At 37.3% G+C, this 27,565-nt stretch overlaps 1 protein-coding gene across 1 annotated transcript in view; it reads right to left on the reverse strand.

The window, feature by feature from the left end:
- Positions 1-27,266, reverse strand: part of PNLIPRP3 (pancreatic lipase-related protein 3) — a 32,345-nt gene extending 5,079 nt beyond the window's left edge. The window contains exons 1-9 of the mRNA XM_008583315.1: positions 27,120-27,266; positions 19,882-20,036; positions 14,566-14,685; positions 13,591-13,722; positions 9,034-9,142; positions 8,162-8,281; positions 7,956-8,078; positions 4,035-4,153; positions 1,075-1,207 (exon numbers count right to left, since the gene is read on the reverse strand). Of these exons, the coding sequence (XP_008581537.1) occupies positions 1,075-1,207; positions 4,035-4,153; positions 7,956-8,078; positions 8,162-8,281; positions 9,034-9,142; positions 13,591-13,722; positions 14,566-14,685; positions 19,882-20,036; positions 27,120-27,168 (1,060 nt within the window). The 5' untranslated portion in view covers positions 27,169-27,266. The remainder of the gene's footprint in view (positions 1-1,074; positions 1,208-4,034; positions 4,154-7,955; positions 8,079-8,161; positions 8,282-9,033; positions 9,143-13,590; positions 13,723-14,565; positions 14,686-19,881; positions 20,037-27,119) is intronic.
- Positions 27,267-27,565: the final 299 nt, after the last annotated feature.

Below are 27,565 nucleotides of genomic sequence, written 5' to 3' on the forward strand. Positions count from 1 at the left end.
CGGTCTCCTTTGCAGGGGTCTCTTTCTCTGCTCCCTATGCTTGCCATCTGACACTCTCTCCTTGGGTATTATATCATCTACTCTGAGCTCTGATTACAGACTGAGTGACTCCCAAATCTCTACCTGCAGACCGCGTCCATTTCCAGAGGCTGAGGCCCATATCTCTAACTGCCCAAGCCCTGAAGGCACCTCAAACCTAACATGTTAGAAGCTGGACATCCTCTTACTCCAAACTAGCCCCTATTGTGGTGCTACCCGGTTCAGCGAACAGCACATCATCCACAGCCAGAATCGTCCTTGACTCCTTGCTTTTCCGCATCCTTCCAAAACACTCAGCACATTCTATTTTGCTTCTGTCTTCTCACCACCTCTGCAGTCTCTCCACTTCTCTCTACTTTTCTGCCTGGACTGTTGCAACAATTGTCTAACAGGGACCCTGTCTCCATCTTGCCCCCCTCTAATCTGTGCAGCAACCAGAATGATTTTTCTAAAAAAAAAAAAAAAAAAAAAAACCCAATCTGATAGTCTTTAATACTCTTTAATGGCTTTCCACTCACTCAGAGATAAAGCCCAGACTCTCCACATGGTAACAAGGCTCTTCCTTCATCCTCTGACCTGACTTCTCTCTCCCACCACATCTCGTATTATTCTCCTCTTGGTCTCTGCCATCCTGGCAGAGGGCTGCTTCTTTCAGTCTCTGCTCTCTTACTTCCAGGCATTTACATATGTGGTTCCTTCCACCTAGAATACTCCCCTTTTTCTTCTACCTCCTGCTCATCCTTCAGGAGTCAGCTTAAAAATCACTTTCCCACAAAAGACCCCCCTGACCTTTATGCTCTGCACAGACTTTGAACGTCGCCGAACAGAAAATTTATTTCTCAGGTTGAAACTGAGATTTTCCTTGCTGTCTTCCCCACTAGCCTAAACTCAACAAAGGACCTCACTGTACTGTTCTTCACTGCATCCTCGTCTGGCCCAATGCCCAGTTATTTAGTAGACACTCAATAAAAACTGTTGAATTTTTAAAGATAAGTACCTTAAAGCCTTACAATAAAACTTAGCTATAATACTTACGGGCAAATGGGGATTCAGATCCAGTGTTTAAAAAATAATATGATCTATTAGTCTTCATATTTTTGAGGTGAAATCTATCAGCAAAATGACCCATTGTTGGACAACCTTCTTTGGGACAACAGTAACAATTTCCCTGGTGACAGAAAATAAGAGGTCGTCACTTACATAATGAGAAACATTGCCCTCCAATAAACTCATGATATATTATTAAATTATAATAAATCATTGGGATCTAAATAAAGTATGTGTATTAAAAAATGACTAAATTGCTTCATAGATCACCATGCCTGTTTTCAAAAACAAAACAAAATACAGCAAAAGCAGCTGAGGCAAGAAGAAAGACGGCCTATTAGAAAAATGGGTCAACAGTACAAATAAACCATCCACAGAAGACGAAACTCAAATAGTCAGTAACAATGTAAAACAGATGCTCAGTCTTACTATATGGTTGTCAGGAATATGCTAATTAAAATAACACACAATTTTATACTCAGAAGATTTGCAAAAATTAAAACAACTAGCAAACCAAGTACTGGTGAAGACATGGAGTAGGGGAATTCTTACTTGCTTCTGATGGGAATATAAAATATGTCAAAAATAAAATCAGATTAAATTAAAAAAATTTTTTAAGTTTATTGTGCATACAAAAGAATAGTTTTTGAATTGAGAGACCTCAGACTGAAAGAAGTAAGAAGCCAACCCTTATAACAGTTACAGCACAATTTATAAAGCATAAACAAGGAAGTATTTTGACTTTTTTTGTGGATGGTTGTTGTATATTAACATTCTTTTCTAGGGAAGGTAGAGCTGATTTATCTACAGCTGATTGGTTTGATTTCACTGAATCATGCTGATAAGGTGGTAAAGCTCACATTTTTGTGTTTTGTATATGACTAGAGCTAGTGTTTCAGGGAAATCAAACTGCAGCCTTTATTCTTCTTTTTCTTTAATAATTGATAGACATTTTAGACAGCAATTTGGTGATACCTAATAAAGGTGGAAATGCACATATGTTCTGATAATTTCAATCCTTTTTATGCCATAAAGAAACTTCCACTGAAATATATAAGGAGACATATAAAGAAGTGTTTATGGTAGAATTGCTTTCAATAACAAAAACTGGAAACAAGCAAAGCTCACATTAGTAGGGGAATAAATAAATAAATTGTGCGGCTGATTCCTACAAAACTAAATATATTACATCTATAGATATCAATGTAGATTTCAAATTTATAATATTTAATGAAAACAGCAAATCCAGAAAGATACTTATAATAGGGTACCAGTTAGTTGACATACCTCAAATTCACTTTAAACTCAGCTTTAGCGGAGGGAATGAGGGGAATGTAAACTACTTCACTTTTTAAATTTTATCTGTATGTTTTAAAACCTAAAGTAACACTAATAAAATGCTAACTTTTAAAAAATCTTGGGAGCAGGGATTGAGTATTTGCTATTCTAGTCTTTGAATGTTTTATTTAATAAATCATGGACATTTAGGCTAAGACTACAGTAACACAGTCCATTTAAAACTCCACTTTTACTGAAGAGAAATTCTACTAAAATATAAGGACTCATACTTATTGAATGCTTATCATGTGGCAGGCACTGCTCTATATTATGTGCATTTAACTCAATACTCACAGACTCCCTTAGTATTATTCTTGCATTCTCCCTGTTTTATCGATGAGGGAGTTGAAGCACAGAGTAGTCAATTTGTCCAATGTTGCTCCTTTATCAAGTGATGGAGCAAGAACGTTTACATGAGTGGCTTGGAGCTAGAACCTCTCATTTTATTTTATATTATTTTATTTTATTCTGTTCTATTCATGTCATTTTATGACTATTGGGTAAAATGCAATAAAACATGTCAAGAAAATTGACTCATTCTCTAGTTTGTAGCCAAAATTAGCATCCATGTGGCGCCAGCCAGCTCCTAAGGGAGATTAACCCCCTTATCTCTGAATATAGGACAATGACTCTGGGTGCCTGCTTCCACTTGCTTTTTGTCTAGTAAATGCCAGGATCCCTTAGCCACTCCGATCAGCTGCGTCTGTGGCAGGAAGAAGGGAGAGGTGGGGGGAAGGAAGTTATGTAGGAAATACCAGTGTTTGGCTGTCAGGCTTCCTGAGAACTGTAACTCACTAGGACACGTTAAAAGCAAGGATAACTAGCCCAGAAACCAAAAGGACAGCCTGAGAGCACCCGCTTGCCATGCTCTGTAGCAGGAGGAAAATGCTTATTCCTGTCCTAACACTGCACTTATTCAGAAAGCACTGTTACTTACCATAAATTTCATCTGGAAAGCCCATGTTTACTACCCTGATAAAAACAGGGAATTACGTCTCTAAAGTACAAGAATGAAAATATTTTCCACTTTCCACTACAAAATAGATTTTCTTTCTCCTTTTCATAGTGATAACCAAATGAAAATTACATGTAGCTCAGATCTGGCACTGCATGCATTGTGACCAAAGCAAAATAGGATGTGGTATTTGTCGTGAATTGATCTCTATGGAACTCCTGTGAGCTATCTATGCCTTAGTTCTGCTCTGTATAAATAATTGTAATAAATTGTAATAAAATAACTTTCATGTTCCAAGTAAATAGTAATATATTTGGTTGTAGCTATTGATTGGTTCAGCCTTCTCAGGGCATCTTTGAAGATGACATTTAGAATATACGCACAGAAAAATTTTTGCCCTGGACTTATGGCTGTTACACAGTAGTGTTTAATTACCGCGTAACAAATGGCCAAAAGAGCAAATCATTGGTTTATTTATTTCAGCCCTTCAGCAATCCCAGCTACTGCTCGGTACTCAGCACCGAAACAATCCATCATTTCCCAAAATGACAGATGCGCTTTTTGCCACATACTCAAAGCCCTAATTTTTAGCGGGCTGATCATGTTTCGAACAATTACTTTCCCATTAAATTCCATTGCAAAATGCTTTACTTACTGCTTTAAAAGATTTGTAGGATCTGCAAGGATAAGCAATAAAGGCATCAGGATTGAGAACGCTTTCAGCATAAAAGCGATGACTTCGGGCATGGTCACATTCAAGGAAGGAAACCACTTCTGTGGAAACAATTGCCAATTAACTGATAGCAATTAAGTGATAACTGAAAGCATGAACCATTTCTTAGGGAGAGTAATTTTAAATGACAGTTTCTTGACTTTGGTGGCTAGACCTATGTCTAGGCTTGTATATTGCACAACATTTACAATGTTACATGTCATTTTCTTTGTACCAAAGAATTCTTTGTGTGAATCTAAAGGGATGTTCAAGCAGGTAGGTAAATACGTAGACAAAAGCAAATGTAGATGACTTTGTGCTTTGACACTAATATCTCCAAACACTTTCTGGAAACTTTGACAGAAGTATTCTTGTACACACAGCATCTCTACCTTAGACCAATAAATTCTGTCTGTTTCTGCAGGAATGGCTGAACTCCCACCTACTCAATCACAAAACAGCCACCAGTGCAATGTTAACCAGTGTTGAGCTTAAAGGTGTGACAGGAAGGAGGTATTATAAAGAATGCTAAAGACAAATTAGTTTTGTTATTGTCAAGTGTGACATTATTGCTACCAGTAGTTAGGATTACTGCAATAATAAGTAAGATAGATCTAAATACATGTGTGCATTCTGAACTTACCATGGCATTCTAGTCAGTTATGCTCTTATGTTACTAGTAACATTTTAACTGAATGACATGAGCTATTCTTCCAATGACCTACACATCTTAGTTGATATTTGAGAAAATTGATTTTAATAGTATATGTGGTAGATGATTATCTGTAATAATGATCGCCAATGAATCACTCCTTCCTGAGGTCTAGCCTGACCTCATCTTTTTGCAATATCATGTTACCATTCCTCCTCTTAAGAGATGGGGCCTATTTTTTCACCACCAGCACCACCCCTGGATTACAATGGGCTGATCTTGTGACTTGCTTTGACCAACAGAATGTGAAGGAACTGACATTGAGCCAGTTCCAGGGCCTCAGTCTTAAGGGGCTTTCCAGCATCCACTCTTGCTCTCCTGGAACTTAGCTGCCATGTTAAGAAATCCAGGCTAAATTGCTGGAAAGAGAGAGGCCCTTAAAGATAACAGACCACTCGACAGAGGAGAACCAGTTCCAAGGCTCCAGACACAAAAGGCCATCATGGACCTGCCTATGCAGTTTAGCTCAGCCCAGCCCCCAGGTGGATGCAGTCACAGAAGTTACCCCAGGAAACCACACAAAGCAGTCTTAGCAGAACTCTACCTGAATCCTCACCTTCGGAACAGTAAAATGATTGTTCTTTTAAGCACATATGGCTCCTTGTGTAATAGATAACTGAGACTGAGACTTTCAGAAATGCAATATAGTCAGCAGAGATCAATAATTGGCATTGTCTTTTCTTTTTTTTTTTTTAAACAAGGACTTCTCTTACATTAGGTCTCTGTATATATACAGATTGAATCACAGTTAATTGTGATTTAGACAAGATGGTCCATTAGAATATAGTGAACTATTAATTTTAAAAGTAATCGTTTCTTAGCAACAAATATAATGTAAAATAGAATATCTTAAAGTCTTAAAATTCATCTAAAGAACTTAATGTGAATGATAAATGTGCTTTTAATCTAATAGAGTTGTTGGAAATTTTATAATGTCTCAAAATGATGGCTTGTGGAGTATACTATAAAGCAAATGTACTTCACAGGGCCTGGTTTTCCAAAGCCTTGCAGTTTCAAATATCGACCTTACAAAAAACAGGAAATTTTCCCCAGGCTATTATTGAGTCTCTGTTGTAAGATAAAGAGTTGTAACACAGCAAAATTGCTGGCTCAAAGACAGACAAGTTACTGATTGATATGTAAAGATACTGGGAAATTTCTGTAAGAAGGAATGTTTGCTTAGATCAAGCTTTTGTTGGTGGACCCCTTAATTGCCTTAATGGAAAGTCATCTGATTTGTTTCACTGAAAGTTACCAGCCTATATTGTTAAAATATAACCCCACCTATGTTCTCTTCCTGTAACTTCCTGGTCTGGAGAATAAATGCAGGAGGAGAACCCCAATTCATGGTTAATTTCCCAAATGGAAGGGATGCCTCTCTCTTGAGTGTTCAGGGATATTAACCACTTTGGGGTTTCTCACTGCTCAGAAGAGATGGGCTTTGAGTAATCTTTTGTGGCTCCGTCCCCCAGGGGAAAAGGGGTGACAAATCTGTGGGGGGCAAAGCAACAATAGCTTATGGTAAATGTAAGTTTTACTTGAATTAATGTTTTACAGAATTTCATATTATCTGTGTATAACAGTGTATAACACTTAATATAGTTATGTTAAAAAAAAGTCTTATGATCTGTATTTCATCCCAACAGAAATGACTTTAAATCATAATATGGGAAATAATGGGAGAAAGAAGTTTTATAATAGGCCTTTTTTTAACATGAATTTTGCTTATCTGTACTAGGTGTAACTGACTTTAATTCTCATTCGAGTATCTGTTGATTCACGAGTTGTGTGTTCTTTTTTAAAGGGAGTCATTACAAATAGATCCCTCTAACCACATTTATTCTTTCAGAGCAAATATTAAAACTTTGTAATTTATCTCCAGTGAAGAAGAAACTAGAATTACTCTCAATGTTATGATCTGTGTATCTTCCCTCTTTCAACAGCCAAATGAAAGATCAAATATTTCATCATCTAGATATTTTGACTACATGGGATTGTGTGGTGAGATATTTAGAATCATCCATATATTGATTATCATATCATCATACATATATTATTTTATTGTATATTAATATATATTATGCGTGATGTATTTCATTTTTTACATAATAAAATGTAGAGATAGGGAGGAATGAAATTCCCAAATAACAACTTTTTGGTGCCTTGCAACTAAATACCCTATAGATATTATTATTATTGGAAATAACTACAAAAGATAAAATATTATTTGCTCAATTTGCTATTAAAGTGTCCAGAGTGATTCTGTTAAAATTAAGTAAAACCTTGTCTCTCCTCTGCTCAGAACTTTCCCATGGCTCCCATCTCACTTGAGTAAAACCTGAAGTCTTTACTACAATCCATAGGTCCTGTGTTATCTCCCTCTGCGCCTGTTTCCTCCCTCTCTACGCTTTTGCCCTACTGTTCTCTTCTCTTTCATTTCACTCCAGCCCCAATAGGCTCCTCATTGCCATGAACCTGCCAAGCAGGCTCCTGTCTCAGGCCCTTTGCACCTGCTTCCCTGCTTGGCCTGGAATGCCTTTCCCCCAGGTATCCACATGGTCATCTCTTCTGTAAGTACTACCTTGTCACCCTATCAAAACTCTCCTTCCCCCACTTTACCTTCACTGTCACCAAGACATCATATTCCCCATCCATGTTAGGTTATTTCTCCTTAGCAGTTATATTATTTGATTATTGGCTTCCTAACAAGTTAGAATATTAGCTCCATCAGGGAGGGATTTTTGTGTTTTGTATTCATCCCTATATGTGCTACTCCTAGAATAATGCCTGGCATGTAGTCAGCATAGTTACTGAATGAATAAACACACCCTCCTTGTTCATACTGAGTGATTAAAATATGCTAGATATTGTGTAAGGCACTGGGGAGACAAAGGTCACAACTGCGGGAGAGCCTCACACATGTGACTGTGTTTTGGATGAAAATATATTTTTATAGGTATATTACATATAAAAGATGTGTATTTTTTGGGGAGACAAAGGTCACAATTGCGGGAGAGCCTCACACATGCGACTGTGTTTTGGATGAAAATATATTTTTATAGGTATATTACATATAAAAGATGTGTATTTTGTCTAAGGAGGGAGCTGAGTAAATATATATCAGCAGCCTTCATATTTTAGAAAGTATTTACCTTTCTTATAAGCATTGAAATCAAATTTAAGTAAAGGTGTAATTAAGTCTTTACATCCTGGCATGTGCTTCCCTCCATTTGGGTAAAAGTCAAGGTGACCACAAGCATTAATAGTTCCAGTACCTGAAATAGATAAAAACAGGGTAAATCCTTCTACAGGTTCCCTCTAGGCTTCAATGCCGTTTTTGTTTCTGTTAAAAACTTACCAAGCTCTAAGAGGACGCGAGCTGCATTTGTGTGAATGACATCGACAAAGTTGGCATCCGAGGGGTCTAGCCTGACTTCATTTGGAGTGTTGTGGAAAAATGGCCCAGCTGGGTCCAACCCTAGAGAAAGCACAATGTCTATTAAACAAAGATATGTTCTGTAAGAGAGCACATTGATACTGTTGTTATCTTGGAAGCATAAATGGTGAAGGCAAGTTATCCTTTCCTATAGGATTTATATTGATCAAATATCACTCAGAACAAAAGTTTACAGATGTGTAAACTGAGTCTATAAATGCATGATCTGTATACATTGCAATGTCAGATTGCTACACACAAGTAAGACTATGTGGAGGCAATGCCAAAAAGGCTAAGGAAGTCAGAAATATGGCCATTCTAGGGTCTGTATATGGAATACCATACATACAATAAGGTTATGAATTACAGCAGGCCTCTTTAAGTCTGATAGAATTTAGCAGTGAAACCATCCAGTCCTGGGCTTTTCTTTTTTGGGAGACTGCTGATTACTGCTTCAATCTTGTCACTTGTTATTGGTCTGTTCAGGTTTTCTATATCTTCTTGGTTAAACCTTGCTAATTTGTACGTATCCAGGAATTTCCTCCAGGTTTTCCAATTTGTTGGTGTATAATTGTTCAAACAGTCTCTAATGATTCTTTGTATTTCTGAGGTATTGGTTGTAATATCTCCTTTTGCATTTTTAATTTTTGTTATTTGGTCTTCTTTTTTTAGTTAGCCTAGCTAATGGTTTGTCTATTTTGCTTATCTTCTAGAAAAACCAACTTTTTGTTTCATTGATCTTTTGTATCTTTATTTTTTGCTTTCTATAAGGCCCAACACCAGGGCATACTTACCAGTTATTCTTCCAAGGCCTGGTATCCTTGACCCAGCTTCTCCAGCCAGATGTGCTCCCAAGCTGTGGCCAATCAAGTGCACTTTAGAAGGGGAATATCCAAATTTTTTCTAATAGGATTGTTTTAAAGGAAAACAGAACAAGATACAATTGTTATATCATCTTGGTGAATTGACAATTTTATCTTTATATGATGACCATCTTTGTCTCTTGTGAGATTTCTTGACTTAAATTTATTCTGTCTGATATAAACAGCCATTTGCTCTCTTTTGGTTGCTGTTTGCATGGATTATCTTATTTTTCATACCTTCACTTTAAGTCTATGTGTGTCCCCAAATCTAACATGAATCTCTTGTAGACAGCATACAGTTGGATCCTTTAAAAAAGTATCCTTTATTTTTTGATTGGGAAGTTTAATCTATTTATGAGGGGTCTTTAAAAAGTTCATGGAAAGATTTGTACTCTCTTTTAATACTATTTTTTCCACTCACTTTTTAAAGTACCTTTGTATATTAAATGTATTTTATATAAATGCATTTAACATTAATCCATATATATTTAAAGTAATTGTTGATGGGGAAAGACTTATTATTTGTGATTTAAAAAAATTCTTTTCTGTCTGTCCAGTAGTTCTTTTGTCCTTCTTTTCCTCTTTTGCTGTCTCCTTTGGGTTTTATTGATTTCTTTTTTTGTATTAATATGCTTTGGTTTTTTTTCTTTTGTGTATCATCTATAAGTACTTTCTTTGTGGGTATCATAGGGCTTACATAAAACATCTTACAGTTATAATATTATATTTTAAGCTGATAACAACTTAACTTCAATCATATACAAAAAAATCTATGCTTTTACTCCTCCATGTCCCATACTTCATGTTATTGATGTCACAATCCACATATTTTTATATTGTACATCTGTTAACATATTTTTACAGTAATAGTTATTTTTAATATTTTTGTCTTTTAACTTTTATCCTAGAATTAAAAGTGATTTACACACACCTATTACAGTACCATAGCGTTCTGTACTTGTTTATACATTTACCCTCATCAGAGAGTTTTATACTTTCAAAAGTTTTCATAATGTTGTTTAGTGTTCTTTCATTTGAAGAGGAACTTGAAGAACTCCCTTTAGTATTTCTTGTAAGACATGTCTAGTGGTGATAAATACCCTCAGCTTTTGTTTGCCTGGGAAAGTTATATTTCTCCTTCATTTTTGAAGGACAGTTTCGCTGGGTGTAGTATTCTTGATTGATAGTTTTTTGTTTTTTTCCCTTTAAGTACTTTGATTATATTATCCACTGCCCTCTGGCCTGCAAGGTTTCTGTTGAGAAATCTATTGGTAGTCTTATGGAGATTAACTTGTATGTGACAAGTGGCTTTTTTCTTCCTGCTTTCCAAATTCTCTCTTTGACTTTGGCTTTTGACAATTTGATTATAAAATGTCCCAGGGGTCATTTCTTTGGGTTCATCTATTTTGGGATCCATTAGTTTCCTGTATCTCTCTCCAGATTTGTGAGTTTTTGGCCATAATTCCTTTGAATAAGTTTTCTTCTCCTTTCTCTCCCTCTTCTCTTTCTTAGACTCCCATAATGCATTTATTGGTTGACCTGATGGTGTCCCATAAGTACCTTAGGTTTTCTTTGCTCTTTTTAATTCTTTTTTGTTTTTGCTCCTCTGACTGGAAGATTTCCAGTGACCTATTGTTGAATCCCTCTAGTGAATTTTCTAGTTCAGTCATTGTATTCTTATGCTCCAAGATTTCTGTTTGGTCCTTTTTGTATTTTCTATCCCTTTGTTGAAGGTCTCATTTTGTTCACGCAACATTCTTCTGACATCATTGAGCATCTTTATGATGGTTACTTTGAATTCTGTTAGGTAAATCATAACAAAATCTCTGTTTCATTAGGATCTGTATCTGATAAATTTATTCCTTTGTTTGGTATATACTTCCCTGTTTCTTCATTTTTCCTGACTCTTTGTGTTGGTATCTGCACATTAGAAAAAAGAGCCACCTCTCCCAGTCTTCATGGATTGTCCTGTATAGGAGAAGACTCTCACCAATCAGCCTAGGCAGAGATTCTTGGGGGCCTCTAAAACCTGTGCTAGACCAAACCACTGTCTTTGTTCTTAGTAGCCCCCAGGCATCTCTAGTAAGCTGGGTGCCATCAGTGTTCCAAAACAGGTGAGACAGAAGCCAGTCCCTCAGGCAGCCCCTGGAAAAGTTGGAAATTTTGATTTGCAGTCCAACTCCTTCCCTTCCAAGATGAACCTGGGATCTAGGGTTTTCTGCCCACTCACTCTGCACTGAGCTGGGGGAAAAGGCTATGGCAACTGCTTGCATGCAGTTCAAACCACCATCTTTGTTCTACTTGGCCCCCAGGTGTCTAAAGTATGCTGGGCCTCATCAGTGCTCCAAGACATGCAAGATTTAAGCCAGTACCTTGAGAAGTCCCCAGAAAAGTTGGAACATTAGACACGCTGTCCAACTTTGCTCCTCTCCAGGGTGAAGATGGGTGTAAGGAACTTCCTTCATATTATATGATTCTATGCCTGGGGTAGGAGTTATGGCAAGAGGGTGTTTTAAATTTTCCTATCAGCTCCAGTGTAGCTGGTTTTGTGTCTACCCAGGTTGCAGAAGCCTCTCAACTAGTTTCTGGATTTCTCACAAAGAGAATTTGTCTGTACATTGTTGCTAATTCAGTGTTTTGTGGGGAGAAAGGAGGGTATAGGACTTCCTATCCCACTATCTTGATGAGACTGCTCCTAAGCAAGCATTTTTAGTTTCAGCTAAATTTCAGGCTGTCATGATTGTAGTGAAAAATCAAGCAATTGATTTTTCTTGGATACATTTGTCATTTGATCAAATGTTTCATTTTTCACCAGTTATGACAATATTATAGGTTCCTTTACAAAGAGTGTTTTTCTCTCTCATTTACGTATGTGCCAATGAGTGGCACATGGTCTTTAGGGCATCCCTTCCTCCGCAGCTGCAACCATTTTAAATTTCTACTTTCTTTCCTACCTCCCTATACAGGCTGGTATTTAAGATTAACTCTCAGCTCTCCTCCCCTTCATTCTTCCTCTCCTTCTTCCCCATCTATCTTGTACCCCGTTCCCAGGCACCTGCTTGCCCTAGAACCAGCCCAGGTGGAAAAGTGTGGTGCTCTCGTTACCTGTAATGAAAAGACAGAAGGAAAGGCAGAGAAGAGACTCAGCAGTTCCTTTAGTTGCTCCTTCTTCAGGCCTGACTCCCGAATTATTCCTAGAGGCTTTGGAGCCCCCTCACCCTAAATCCTTTCCCACTCTTCACCTTGGGCCACCAAGGTGGCTTGTTCAATTTAATGACTATTTAATTCAGCAGACACTTTTCCCTTCATTTCCACAAACATCTCCTTCAAGCCACTACAGTTCATTTACTAGATTTAGAAGAGCCCACAGATCAGGCCCCGGGATCAATGAAGAAATTTACAAAAGCTTACAGCTGGTTTTTCCTCAAAAGGAAGGAAATAATCTGATTTCATGCCTTGTGCACAAGGCATACTCTAAGGACCTCCTTGCACCCTAGTCTTCCCTGACACAGTGGGAAGAAGGGATAGAGAAGTGTGGAGGCACAAATGAGTATTTGGCTCCCTGATTCCTTCTCTAGGCTGTTTACTAACTGTGGTCAGTGTTCAGATATCACCTTTCCTGGCTGCCCATCTAAATTAGCTTCTGCTCCTGCCACTCTCCATCCTATTGCCTTGCATTTTCTCCACAGCACTTGTCCCTAGCTAACATTTTCTTTTTCATTCATTTATGTGTTTACTTCTATTGCCTACTACAGTGTACACTCTGTCAGAGCAGAAACACTGTTTTGCTCAAAACTTGTGTCTTCTGTACCTAGAATAATGTCTGGCCCATAACAAATGCAGAGTGAAATATTTGTTGAGTGCATGAATGAGCCCTCCTTAAAAATCTGAAAGGGTCATATATTTTCAGATTTGACTTCACTGCATTTAAGGGTGGAAAACTACTTTCTATAATGGTAGAGCATTTGGCAATTCATAAACGTCTCAGAGTATAGCCCTTATAAATAGAAGGGTCTATTTTATTCTTCAGAAGGTGTGTAGGTTAAATAGTTGTGTATGGACTGGCCTATTATCCTAACTAGTTCATTGCCATAGAACCCTCTTTCTGTGGGAAAATGTATTTCACATTCTAAACAAATAGAATTTGTAAAATGGAAAAAGTTTATAATTACTAAGGATAGGTTTACAATGTGATGAAAAGTAACTGAGATAGTCCAACACACTGACCAAGGCAAAAACCTTGGGGAGACTTTTTGGTAATGAGCCTGTGTAGACACACTGCCACCAAGTGGTGCTTCATATAACCACAGGCTCTTCTGTAATAAAAAGAAACTTTCTTTTTTGGCTCCCACATACAAAAGTTTATTATTTCACACATGCAGTACTTGTCTAAGATAATAAAAAGGAGACATAAAATTGTCCAAAATTCTGGGTGTTATGATCCAAAACCAATTAAATATAATTTTTAAAAAAATCAACTCTTCTTACCATAAGAACATCAATAAAATAAGCCACCTCAGCACCAACAACGCGGAGATTGTTTACAGCATGGATGTATTCCAGTGAACCATTAATCCAGTCTAAATTGATGCAGTTTATATCTTCCACTTGTAGCAACACCTGGTACAAAGATTTGTTATAAATGTTAAATAAGTTAAAGAAAACCAAAGTGTCTCAACACTTGATTCCACAATAAAAAAATACTAGTAGGTATTAATTGAGAACCTACTACATGCTAGGCTCTGTCCTAAGCCTTTCACATATATTAATTTAATCCTCACTCTGTGAGATAGGTACTAATGTTATCTATATTATATAGCTTTATCAATAATTAATTGCTTATGATGTTAGCAGACACTATTCTAGGCACAGAGAAAAATTAATTTAATAGAGTTAATTTGGAAACTTTTTTCTTAAATTAAGTAAGAAATTGATTATACCATTCGATCTTTTGTCAAAGGTGAGAATTTATCCAAGAATGATTACAAAAATCTGTTCCCATTATAATCCATGCAATTCATAAAAAATAAAAATGGGGGAAGAAGACACAACAGTCACAACAATTCCTTGAACTTTTAAAGAAAACTGAACAGATATGATGTGGAGGGGGGGAGAAAGGGTGGGGGAAGAGGAATGGGTAAAGAGTCATGAAAATCAACTACAATGTTTATTGAGAAGTTAAAAAAATTTTAAAAAGAAAAGTTGACTTCTCTGAATTATGCTAAATATATATCAAACATCATTTTTCCAAATTTTACTTGTAGAATAAACTAAAAGCCAATTATAAAAATTAAAAAATAAAAATAAATAGAAAATAGATAACTCATTTGAGGCCCTGGAACATGGATAATGTGGATAATCAAATGGAATATTTCAATGAAGATGCATTAATACCATGCAAAGTACATTCATGTTAAATGTAAAGCTTTCATACTAGTGTAAAAAAGTTTATTCACATCATACATTGCACATGTGCCTCTGCCATTTGCCATCTGTTTTCCATCCAGGTATGTTGACACGGGTTATCTTGTCTGTTCCAAAATGTGAGGCTTTGATAGTTAAACAATTAACTGCACTGATCTCCTGTTTCAAGTGGAAAGAGATAAAGGTAAAATAATTGCAAATTATTTAATATTTAGTAGAATTATTCTAAAGCTATGCAAAAGTCTTTTACTAAATTTGATTTTTAACAACTTTCTTTAATACATTTTTACTTTAAAGAAGTATTTACTGCTACATATTGCAGAAGTACCAAAAGTTATTAATGCATTATAAAATGCAATATACAAATTTAATCATAAGGAAAAGAAATAAAAAGCCTTAGTTTTTAAAGCAATGTTGAAAGACAATGTCAGAAAGTTTAAATCAGAATTTCAGCAAAACTTACTTTTGTGCAGTACATCTCAGTTATAATGTAATTCATGAGAATTATCTTATTTGAAGTTTAGAAGCATGCTACATGGGTGGCAAAAATAGAGATTGTCCACCTCACTTTATGAGTAAGGAATAGAGGTTAGAGTCTTATCACATGAAATATGACAACATATTAAAGATAATTTTATATAATTACATTAAATGTTCTTTTATATTTCTTGTATTTTATTGGCACAAGAATAAGTAATTTTACTGGAAAAAAAGGAGTACGCTAATCAGCAAATAGCAAGTTTGACAATGGTGAGTCCTACAATTGGGAAACAACACATATAGACATGCTTACGAAATGCAAACAAAGAGCATATTACTAGCTATCTGCGTTTAATAGCAATATGCAATTAATCATACAACTTGCTGGCTAGCTAAAGTATCTCCTAGACTGGAAGCTAACAATTATGAGAGTCATAAGTTGGCTAACACAGTAATTTAATAGCTAATATTGTAATAGTACCTACCTGTCTATTTGCTGGGTATTGTTCTAACCACTTTGTAGAGTAGTTCATTTAACCCTCGCAACACTGTGAGGTGGGTACTAATTTTACAAGTTAGGAAAGAGGGACACTGAGAGGTCAAGGAACTTGTCCAAAAGTACTGCAGTGGATGAGTCCTGGAGCTGAGGTTCAAACCCACGTCGTCCTTCAAGTTGTGTGTGGAGAGCCAGTAGGCCCCCAAGCTGTGTTCTGTTCATTGCGTTCTCTACTCATAGGACCCAAAGCAGAAGTGGGATTTCCTGAGGCAGGTAATAAAATCAATTGTATTCAGACTTTCTAGAAGTGCTTTCTAGAAAGCACTTCTCTGCTAAATAATGCAGTCCAAGTGCAAAAACATGATTCGATCTACAAATTTAAAAGAATCCAGATGCTCATTCATTCCAACTCTTTTAGATCCAGTTGGATCTCCTTAAACACCTACTGTATTCCCATTTTTACATAAGAAAACCTATTTTGGAGAGGGAATTTAGCAACAGAAAATGGTCTAAGACAAGCACATATCAGCATAAATGTGGGAAACTTCATACAGCATGATGAAATCAAAAGAAGACAACTTGGATTCTGCTGCCGCAAGAATAGAAGTAGAAAATGATGTCAATATGGTACAGAACTGGTTATTGAGAGGAAGGGTTAATTAACGTATTAAGGTTTGGATGGGCCTTCTGACTGAGTAGAGACGGGGCTTAATTGGTGCTAGATCAACCCATTCTGATGATTTCCAGGTGATCTTATTTCTAAGTAAGTAAAAAATAATCACCTTTTGGTATGCTCTAGCCTTGACTAAAGCTACAGAGACAGAAACTTCCAGAAGTATGCAAAATATGCATCAGCACCAGTGATTGCATGAGTCACTCTAGGCTAAGGAATCATGGTTTCATGGGGGAAGTGGGCTGGTATTATAGCTGTGAAGACCTATGACTTGCAGAAGACTAAGTTTATTGCACCACACCATGTTTATTTCTGGAGAAGAGAGTATGTTAATTGCACAGAGTTTATTTCTGCTTTCCTATAAACACAGACAGCCAAATTTATGCAGCACATGGGCCAGGCCTGAGGAAATCCTTGTTTTAAATACAAACCTTGACTCATCCTTTATTTAGTTATGTTTAAGAAAATATTTTAATAGCAAACCATTGGGCTTCCATCCATTATAAAATTCATGTACAGATCTGGTATAGTTACTCATGATTCTTTTCAAATCGAGGGCAGTGGGGAAGGCGTGAAGAACATTGTTTTTTGGTCCCTTTATTAGGGAAGTACTTGGTTTTCAAATTTTCATTAGCATTAGGACCCAACCTCACGTAAAGACTGGTCTTCATCAGCTTCTCTTCTACTATGTTCCCCAAGATTCAAGTGTATGGCCACTTGTACATAAGGATGAAAGGATCAATGAGTCCTATGAATACTGAGAGTCAAGGCCTGGGAAGAGTTAGTCCTGAGTGGAAAGACATACCCTGAAAGTCCTAAAGGGCAGAGAAGGTGCCCCAAATGCTTATTTTCAGCATAGATTCTCTTCACTTTTTAAAAAATTGTGGTAAACTAAGCATAGCCTAAAAATGACCATTTTCACCATTTTTAAGTGTAAATTTAATGGCATTAAGTCATTCACATTGTTGTGCAATCATTACCCCCATCCTTCCCCAGAACTTTTTCATCATCCCAAACTGAAATTCTGTACCCATTAAACAATAATTCCCATTATTCTAGGTGTGTCATGTAAGTGGAATCATGTTATTTGTCCTTTTGTGTCTGGCTTATTAGCAAAATATTTTCAAGGTTCATCCATGTTGTATCATGTATCAAAATTTCACTTCTTTTTAAAGCTAAGTAATATTCCTCTCTTTACTTTTTGATATGTATAAAACTAAAACTTTTGATGACAGTTTCTTTTTAAATTTCTTTATATCCACATAAGGACTTTCCTCTTTGTCCAAGACAGAGCTGTTATCTACAGAACAGATGGCAGATTTCAATAAAGAGTTATGTGTTCGTATGCATGTGTATGTGTGTGTCTGGTGAGTAGACAGTTACAAATCAGCTGTACGTTGTGTAGGAGAACAGAAGGTTGTCTGGTGAGGCCTGCTGGCAGGTGATGGGTCTGAAGAGAAGCAAGCCCAAGGTTACAGATGCAGGTACAGATTGTCAGTGATCTTCTCTGGCCCTCTTTCTATCCTGCTCCCTAAATATAAATACTCCACCTGGACCTAGTCTCATTCTTGTTTCTCTGTTCCTGAGATCTCATGTACTCTTGGGTTTCAATTTTCAGCTTGTTGGGAAAATAGAACAATTTAATCAGGCCCTCTCGCCTCGGACCTGGTTGGGGGTGGTTCAGTAAACAAATTGTGTGTGGGGGTGGGTGGAGTTAGTGTGCATGGATGCCAATGTATCTTTTTAATTTTGTTGCTATTCTTGTGTTCTAGAGAGTAGTTTTGGTGAAGCAGGTGGGTGGGCATCTATCTGCCTTGGGCGTCTGCTCCACACAGCCATGCTTTCCAACCTACAGCTTCCAAGGACCTGTTTGCCGGTTACTTTGCTCATAGAGCAGCATGTAAGGGGTCTGGTGACCCAGCCTGGCATGTGTGGGGTCTGGTGACCTAGCCTGGCATGTGAATGTTTTGTGACCCAGTCTGTGAATGGGCTTGAGGGGTCTGTGAGCTCCAGACCCAGCCCTAGCTATACAATCGGCCCAGCCAATGCAGGATTACCAGCAGGTAAAAGTAGCTGTACAACTGGCGTGGTTGAGTAGCTTTAAAATTGGCATCACGAACAGGATTAAGAGCCTGACAATTGGCGATGTCAGCAGGATTCTGACATTAGCCCTGCAATTGGCTGTGTCAACAGGATTCCAACATTAGCCGAACCTGACATAGCTCTAGGTAGAAGACTTTTGAATCTCTTTCTCCAGCTCTGGACTGCCTGCTAAGCTGTAAAACTAAAATTTCCAATAGGTGCCCAAATCTCACCTGTTCAAAATTTAACTCATTTTTCTTCACTCCAAATTTTTCTAAAAAGAGGGTCATCATTTTTCCATCATTCATGTGTGAAATCTCAGGACAGTTTCAGTGTTTATCGTGCCTATTTTCTGTTATCATACTCACTTTCACTATTCTAGTTCAGGCTGGTTTCCCATGTTTGATCCAAACTGCACTACAGCTTTCTATTTAACACAGTCAAATAGAACTTTTTGTGATGATGGAAATATTCTATATTGGCGCTGTCCAATATGGTAGCCACTGGTCCTATGTGGCTATTGAGCACTTAAAATGTGGTTAGTGTGGCTGACAAACTAAATTTTTGATTTTGTTTAGTTGTTATTCTACTACTCACACACAGCGAGTGGTTACTGCATTGGACAGCACAGTTCTAAACCGTCTTGCGGTCACCTCTAATCTGTCCCTGGTCAGAGCAAGAGAGTCAATTGTAGCCAGAGTAAATGCCCTAAAGCATCTCTTGAAAGCTCTCAATGGGACCTCCTAGCGCACAGGATGAAGTACACACTCAACAGGAATGAATTACACAATTTGTTCCAAAACTACTTTTCTAACTAACTTTACTTTTGAGGACTCCCTTCCTGACCCCTGCCTAACCCAACATGATGTCATTCATCAGATACACCCTGCAGTTTCTCTCCTGTACGTTCGTGTTGTATCCTTTGCCATTTTCCTGTTTATCTCTCTGCCTGTGAGAGTCCTGCCCACCCTTAAGGATAAACCACAGTTATGTGTCTTCTTCAAAGCTTTTCCTGGTTCCATCCCCAGCCCCAAGGTGAAGGTAAGCTCTTCCATCCTTTGCCATTTTCCTGTTTATCTCTCTGCCTGTGAGAGTCCTGCCCACCCTTAAGGATAAACCACAGTTACGTGTCTTCTTCAAAGCTTTTCCTGGTTCCATCCCCAGCCCCAAGGTGAAGGTAAGCTCTTCCTCACATTGTTCCCAGAGTATTATATTTGCATCTTACATCACAGATCATTTTATGTGTTGCAATAAAGGCATTTGTTTACATTTCCCATTTCCCCAATGTAAGAAATTTAAGACACTGTCTTGCTTGTTCAATTCAATACATAATAGACACCGTTGCTTATTTAGTCTTACACATAGAAGGCTCTCAGTTAGTATATCAATTGAACATAATATCAAATTTACCCTCATGAAACAACCTATTCAGAGCAATCTTCATATTTAAATACTAGGACAAATAATATGCAAAAAAATCTGGCTCACATTACTAAAAAGGATATATTTGCCTTTAAATCAATGGCTTATGCCAGAATAGTTTACCATATCGATGTTTTCTGTATCTACAGCTACATCTTCTATTTTAGAATAATCTATGTGTGAAGGCAGAAAATTAGCTTACCTGATAGGCTTTGGGATTATGTATAGTGTAGAGCAGAAAGCGAGTGTTTATCTTCTCTGGAGACCAGGGTAAACCCACCAACTCTCTTGAAAAAGTCCCCATCCATGGTAAACCATCTTTAAAGCATCCTACCCTGTCATAGCAAATTTCTTTTCCTGCAGCAAAAAGATGAGGTGTCAGTAATATAGGATCCAGGCCCAGAGAGAGGCTGTGTTTCTCACTATGAGAGCCAAAGTAGTCTTTAATTTTGAATATTAACCCTTTATCTAATATGTGGCTTGCAAATATTTTCTCCCATTCTGTACATTACCTTTTCATTTTGGTTATTTCCTCTGCCATACAGAAGCTTTTTAGTTTAATGCAGTCTCATTTGTTTACTTTTGTTGCCTGTGCTTTTGGTATCATATCCAAAAATGTCATTGACAAGACCAATGTGAAGGGGCTTTTTTCCTATGTTTTCTTCTAGGAATTTTATGGTTTCAGGTCTTTTATGGTTTAAATCTAACACATTTTGAGTTAGTTTTTGTGTACGGTATAAGATAAAGGTCTAATTTCATTCTTTTGCATGTGGATATCCAGTTTTCCCAGTACCGTTTATTGAAGAGACCATCCTTTCCCCATTGTGTATTCTTGGTGCCCTTGACAAGGATTAGTTAACTATATATGCATGGATCTACTCCTGGGCTCTCTCTTCTGTTCTACTGGTCGATGTGCCTGTTTTTATGCCAGTACCATACTGCTTTTAATCACTATTGCTTCATAATATAGTCTTAACCCAGGAAGTGTGCTGCCTCTGGCTTCACTATTCTTTCTCAAGATTGCTTTGGCTATTCAGGGTTTTTAGTGGTTCCACACAGTTTTGGGATTCTTTTCTCAATTTCAGTGAAAAAATACATAAGAAATTCATCCAACTCAATAGCAAAAAAGGAAATAACCAATCAAAATAGGCAAAGAACCTGAATAGACATATTTCCAAAGAAGACATACGGATGTCCAACAGGTATATGAAAAGGTGTTCAACATCGCTAATCATCATGGAGATGCAAATCAAAACCACAATGAGATATCACCTCTCACTTGTTAGAATGGAGTTGGCAGCATCCCAGCCCCAGCCAAGCTCAGCTGAGAAGGGCAGACTTGAAGCTGCATGACAACAGCTCAGTAACCCAGCACATCCTGCTCTCCACTTAGTCTCACCTCTTCCTCCAATACAGTCAATAACACTGTTTCTAACTCATTTATTGGCTTGTGTCATAAATTTAAATAGTAATCTATTTTTGAACCATACCTCATATTCCTCATAACTTGACTCCCACCTTTGCAAGAGGCAGGTTTTAGTGACACTGCCTCTCCGTCTCTTCCTCCCTTCCACCTTCCAAGGTCTGTCAGCTGCACTTTCACATTCATTTTGTCAAGATTGATAATATTCAGACTTTCTTGTATGATTATAATTAAGTCTTCCATGTTTTGTCTGACTCCAAAAAGTTGGAAATCAATAAACAGAATTTATATCATTATGACTAGATAAATATTTTTGCCTTCAGAGACAACTGGCATGCTGTAATCCCATTTCTTTCCCTGCACTTCCACTGTTCTGACAACCATTCTCTTCAAAGGAGAACATTCAAATAAATTCTCTTTTCTAATACTTGAAGAATTGCTTAACATCAGTGTATCATTTTAGTTTGCTCCATATTTGGGTCATGCCTTTCCTGTTCCATCTTGTTTTTCTAGTTTTTCTGGTTGTTTTTCCCCCCCTCTTGTTGGAAGTATGAACATGTGCCTTCTTCACTATATTCCAGGATATCATGGCTTCTTAATATTTCTCCTGCCTGAAATCCATTCTGTTTTTTCTCCTGAAGTACACATCTATCCAGCTGTAATTTGGAACAGGGATTTCATATTTAGGTCTTGGCTTTCTAATACAATCTTCTGTTCTTCCTACAATGTTCAGCTGCCTTTATTTTTTGCATTCTGTGGGGTTTTTTCCCCTGCAAGTTCTAAACTATATTATTCAATCTATGGAAGAGAGTTTGGATTTTGAAATAAATTTTTATAAGTATCCTTGTTTTCTATGTTTATAAATTACCACGGTTGTTTGCCACTGCACTTTTTTCCATAAGGATATACTCGTAGAAAGAACATAACTTTAGAGGAACCTAAATGAACAGACTGAGCAACATCATAGGGTATTACAGTGACTTAGGAGAAATTGAAAGATTAACAGTTCTCCAAAAGTAAATGGCTGCTATAAAATTAATGAATGAAATTGGGCCAATAACTTAAGTCATCAATAATAAAGGATATAGCTTTTAAATTATGGTACTGAAGAATATTATGTTCACCCATCTGGGATTTATTTAGGTATAAGATATAACATTTTCATTTAGAATTTCAATTCTCTTAGCATGAATTTATACAAAGTATAGTCATTTTAATTTCCTCCACTTCTGAGGTTATTTCCCTTTGTTTATTTAAATTTGCCAACATAGTTTTCTGTTTTATTAGTTTTATGAAGCATCTGTCACATAGATTTATCAATTCTATTTTTTTTTCTGTTTTTCTAATGTATTAACTTTTATTCTTACTTTTATTTTTGCTAATTAAACTCTTCCTTCAACTTTACTTGTTCTTTTTCTAGTTTCTTCAGTTTTTTAAGTCATATTTTAATATATTCTATAATTGAAATGTTTTATTTCCTCTTTGGCCTAAGCCTTCTTTGAAGGAACATTTGAAATATAGCACATTACATGAAGCTAGTTTTAATTGGTTAAAAACCATGTAAATTGGCATATTCATACTTTCCTAATTTCCACTTTCTAAATGAGTTATTTCTCTATCGAACTGTGACCAACCTTTTCCAATGACATACAAAAACTGGAAAAATAAATTAAATAATGTATTGAAGAAATATTTATTGGAGTGCCTATTAGTTGTCCGGTACTGTTAGCACTGGGATTCAGCAGTGGAAAAAATAATCCTAGCCCTCATGGAGTGTATAGTCTCCTATGGGGTGTAGGGACAGAAAATAAATAAACAAGTGAAATGTGCTTTATGTTAAATAGTGATAGGTGCTGTGAGAAACACAAAGCATAGATGAAATGAAGGTGTGTGTGTGTTTAGGTGAAGAGGGGTTTGCAATTCAAATAGGGTGCCCAGGAAAGACTTCACTAAAAAGGTAGCATTTGAATCAAAACCTGAGAAGGTGAGGAGAAAACCATGTGGATATCTCTCGGGAACAGTGTTCCAGGCAGAGGTGAGAGAAAGTACAAGATTCTGCAAGAAAGTAGGGAGCCTGTGAGGATTAAGAACTTACAAGGAGGATTCCCTGACTGGGACCCAGGGAATGGGGTGGGGTGGGGTGGGGAAGAGATAGCTCCACAACACCTTATTCTGCAATTTCAAAATCTAAAAATCTCTTTGGAAAAAAGTTGGTTTTGATTTTTTTCATTCATTTGTTTTTAGTTTGCTGTACACATTTGGCAGCAAAAACTGACCTAAGGTTATTTATAGTCTTTATCCCCCTTAATAGGAATAATCATACATTTTACTTCAGCAATATTAATGTGGTTGTTTATGGATGCCACCCCAGATCCTTCTGAGGGTTACATATTATACAGTATATTTACTATAGTACCTTTCTAAAATCCAAAAAAAATCTCAATTTTGGAATGCATCTGGCCTTAAGGAGATTGAATAAGAGATGGTAAACAAATAGCAGGGGAAGATTTTAGAGAGGTAACAGGGCTAACGCATGTAGCAGCACCTGGTGGATCATTGGAAGGACTTTGGGTGTTTCTCTGAAATGAGATGGGGAGCCTTGGAGGGCTCTGAGCAGAAAAGCAACCTGGACTGACTTGGGTTGACTTCTGTGTAGACTGAAGCAGGGCAAGAGTAGGGGCAGAGAGGCCACTAGGAGGCTACTGTAATAAACTAAAGAATGACGGTGGCTAAGACTTGAGTGGCAGCAGTAGAGGTGGTTAGAAGTGGTCAGGTTCTGGATATATTTTGAAGGAGGATCCAAAAGGATTTGGTGACTAATTGGCAGTGAGGTGTGATAGAAAGGAAAGTCAGGGATGATGCTGAGGTTTTTGGCTGGAGCACCTGGAAGACTGGAGTTGCCATTAATTGGGATGGGGAAAAGTTGGGGAAGAACAGATGTGGGGTAGATATTGAGAATTCAGTTTTGGAGATGTAGATTTGATATGAATTAGATACCAAAGTGGAGATGTCACAAAGGTAGTTGCATTTATGAGACTGGAATTCGAGGGAGAAGTTCAGCTAGAGATGATGAATTTTACAGTCATTAGCATAAGTGTTCAATAGCAGAGGACTGAATACAAACGGCCTCCACTACAAAGTTAACAGATGTGATATAGATAATAACATAAATGTGATGTAGACTCAATTGTTTAATTTATGGCAGCTGTGTAATGGATGTATGTGTGTAGCAGAAATATATGTATTATCTAAATTTCATATAACTGAGTATTTTGTTGAAAAAACATTGCATTTGGCAACCATCTCTCTCCTCCATTCCCTTCCTACTCAGTTCAAATCCCATGGTCAATTATAATCACCCCTTTGTGTATACCTTGGACTTCTCTGCTGCTCTTGCTTCACGCGGCTTAACTACCACTCTGGTTAAACCCAACACTTCATCTACTTCCTACCTGCACCTGTGCAGCTGAATGTGCCTGGAGAAAATCACATACATGCTGATTGTCCAGCCATCACATCATGTTTTCCTCGGCTCTTGGGCTACTTCATTCTTCTCCCCTCTACTCAAACCTCCGACACTTCCTTGTCCACCAACCCTCTTGGTTGATGACCTTATTTCCTATTTTAATAAGAAGACAGAAACAAAGAGAAGAGACCTTCCACAAGCTCCGAGCACCACATCTGTCTAGCTACCTGCATATACAGTAGCCCCTCTTATCCATGGTTTTGCTTTTGGCAGTTTCATCTACCCACGGACAACTGTGGCCCAAAAATACTAAATGGAAACTTATAGAAATAAACAATTTGTAAGTTTCAAATTGTGTGCTATTCTGAATAGCATGATGAACTCTCCGTCATCCTGCTCCATCCTGTCTGGGATGTGAATCATCCCTTTGTCCAGCCTATCCACACTCTACACACTACCCGCTGGTTAGTAACATAGTAGCCATCTTGGTTATCAGATGCAAAAAACATAGCATATATATAGGGTTCAGTACTACCCAAGATTTCAGGCATCTACTGGGGGTCGTGAACATATCCCTTGCAGACAAGTGGGGACTGCTGTACCTGCCTATCTGCTCCGCCTTCTCTCTGTTCACAAGAGATGAACTGTCTTTGTTCCAGGCAAAAGCCACCCCTTCCTCCTATGTATTTGACTCCATCTCCTCTCCCTACTGAAGGATAATGCTCAGCAGTACTCCCTTCTATGTCCCCTGCTTCACCAGTTTTTCTCCTCTCTCCTAGATCATTTCCAGCAGCACACAAGCATGCTATTCTCTCTCTCATCTTAGGTGGGCTTCCAGGATGCCTCAGTCTCTGGGATTTCCTCCTGCTTCACTGAGTACCTCTCTACAGTCGTCCTTGCTAGTTCACCCTCATCTTTCTGGTTTCTTAATGAGAGAGTGTCCTAGAGCTCAGTCCTTGGACCTTCCCTTTTCTCTACCTGCAGTCACTCCCTTGGTGCTGAGTACCTCTCTACAGTCGTCCTTGCTAGTTCACCCTCATCTTTCTGGTTTCTTAATGAGAAAGTGTCCTAGAGCTCAGTCCTTGGACCTTCCCTTTTCTCTACCTGCAGTCACTCCCTTGGTGATCTCATCTGTACTCATGGCTTTAAACATCATATTAAAGCAGATCAGAGCAGACTTTGCCCATTTCTTAATTCTGCCCTCACCAGTCTGACTGCTTTCAGCATTCAGTCAGGATTCTCCTGGGGAAAAAAAATCATGAACAATAGAGCACAGATCCTGGAACATGTGAAAACTAATGATAGTTCTGTCTCTTTCATTTTTTTTCATCCCAGAGAGGAGAGCTGGAGGTCAGGAACTAAAAAACACTGAACCAAAAGTTGGAGACTGGCCACGGCCACAAGCTAGCACCATGACTTTGCGCACTTAGTCTTTCTGTAATTTGTTTCTTCGTCTGTGCACACAACAGCTAATGTTTATTGATTGCTCACGGTGAATATGTCCCAGAAGCCATGCTTAGTAGTTTATGTGAATTATCTTATTTAATTTGCACAAACCTATGAGGTTATTTTCATTATTGTCCTGGTTTTACAGATGAAGAAACCAAGGTTTAGGAAGGTTAAGTACTTGTTTAAAGTTAAGAAGCTACCAAATAGCTGAATCAGGATTCATACTTAAGAAGATTCATGATTCAAACCAGTGGTTGAACTGAATGTAAGATGTGATGACTGTCTTCTTACCACTATACTATAACAAGCAACTACATGGTACTTTAAAAGAAAGGGTTGGTCTGCCTACATGACTACTTCCAACACTAAAATTCTTTGATTCTATTTTGCTTAAATCAACTAACTTTAGTGCTTATAGGTACAATATTGAACCTGGGTGATAAAAGCAGGCAAAACCAATATCTGTTTCATAGTTAGCAATGTATAAGGAGCCCACAGTATAAAGAACACATGTCAATGAATATTGAGTTAATGTGTAAGAAAGGTCCACAGACCAATATTTCTCCACAAAACCATGACCCAAATGGAAGAAAAAACAACTTAGACATTCCAATCAACATTAATCATTCATTCATTCGTTTATTCATTCAAGCATTCATTGAGCATCTAATAGAGTCAAATAATGAAATGGGAAATCTGTAAATATTTTCTCATTTACTGCTATATACCATCTTAGAAGTGAAGAAATTGAGACTTGAATGGAAAAAAGTTATGTCCAAGGCCATAAGACTAGTAAGTGGCACAGCTGGAAGCCCAATACAAGACTGTCCAGCAACTTTTATATTATTGGAAATAGATGTGTCTCATATTTTCATAAGATTTATTCAGTATTAAGAAAGTGATGCATTTTCCTTAGATGATTTTTATGACAAGTAAATAGAAGTATAAGCAGAGCTAATACTTCAAATATATTCATAAATATAGGATACTTCTTGAGAATGAAGTTAGTAATGGCAATTTCTAAAGTCAAAAGTCAATGTCAATTACATTCTGGACATGAATACTCATTAGTTTTAAGGAATTTATAAATTATGAGTCTTACCTCTTGATGTGCCAAAAAATAAAAGTACAGCAATCCAAATTCCAAGCATTTAAGTTGATTTGTTTAAAATCACATAAAATCTTCGTGAAGATCTTTATTTGCAAAGCCACCTCACTATAAAATACCAAGTGGTTTTCTTCAAAGTGACACCACTCAATACTTGAACTCAGAAGAACGTGGAGCTCATACTACCTTTAATTCTTATGCCCTGCAAAGTAAACAAAATTATCGGGGTGTGCCTTACATCTTGTGACTGGTGATGAAAACTTCCGAGGTTTTGCTGTTTCATTATTACTAATATTTTGGTTAAACATAAATGACTCACTCTTGAAAGTAATTTTAAGGCTTTAAGATACTAGACAATAACTATTTAAAAGGTAATATTTTTCCAAACCAGAATTACACACTTTCAGTATTTTTTCCCTAGCACATTTCTAAGTATTAGC

This window comes from Galeopterus variegatus, unplaced genomic scaffold, assembly GCF_000696425.1.
Source record: "Galeopterus variegatus unplaced genomic scaffold, G_variegatus-3.0.2 Scaffold2885, whole genome shotgun sequence".
NCBI classification, from domain to species: domain Eukaryota; kingdom Metazoa; phylum Chordata; class Mammalia; order Dermoptera; family Cynocephalidae; genus Galeopterus; species Galeopterus variegatus.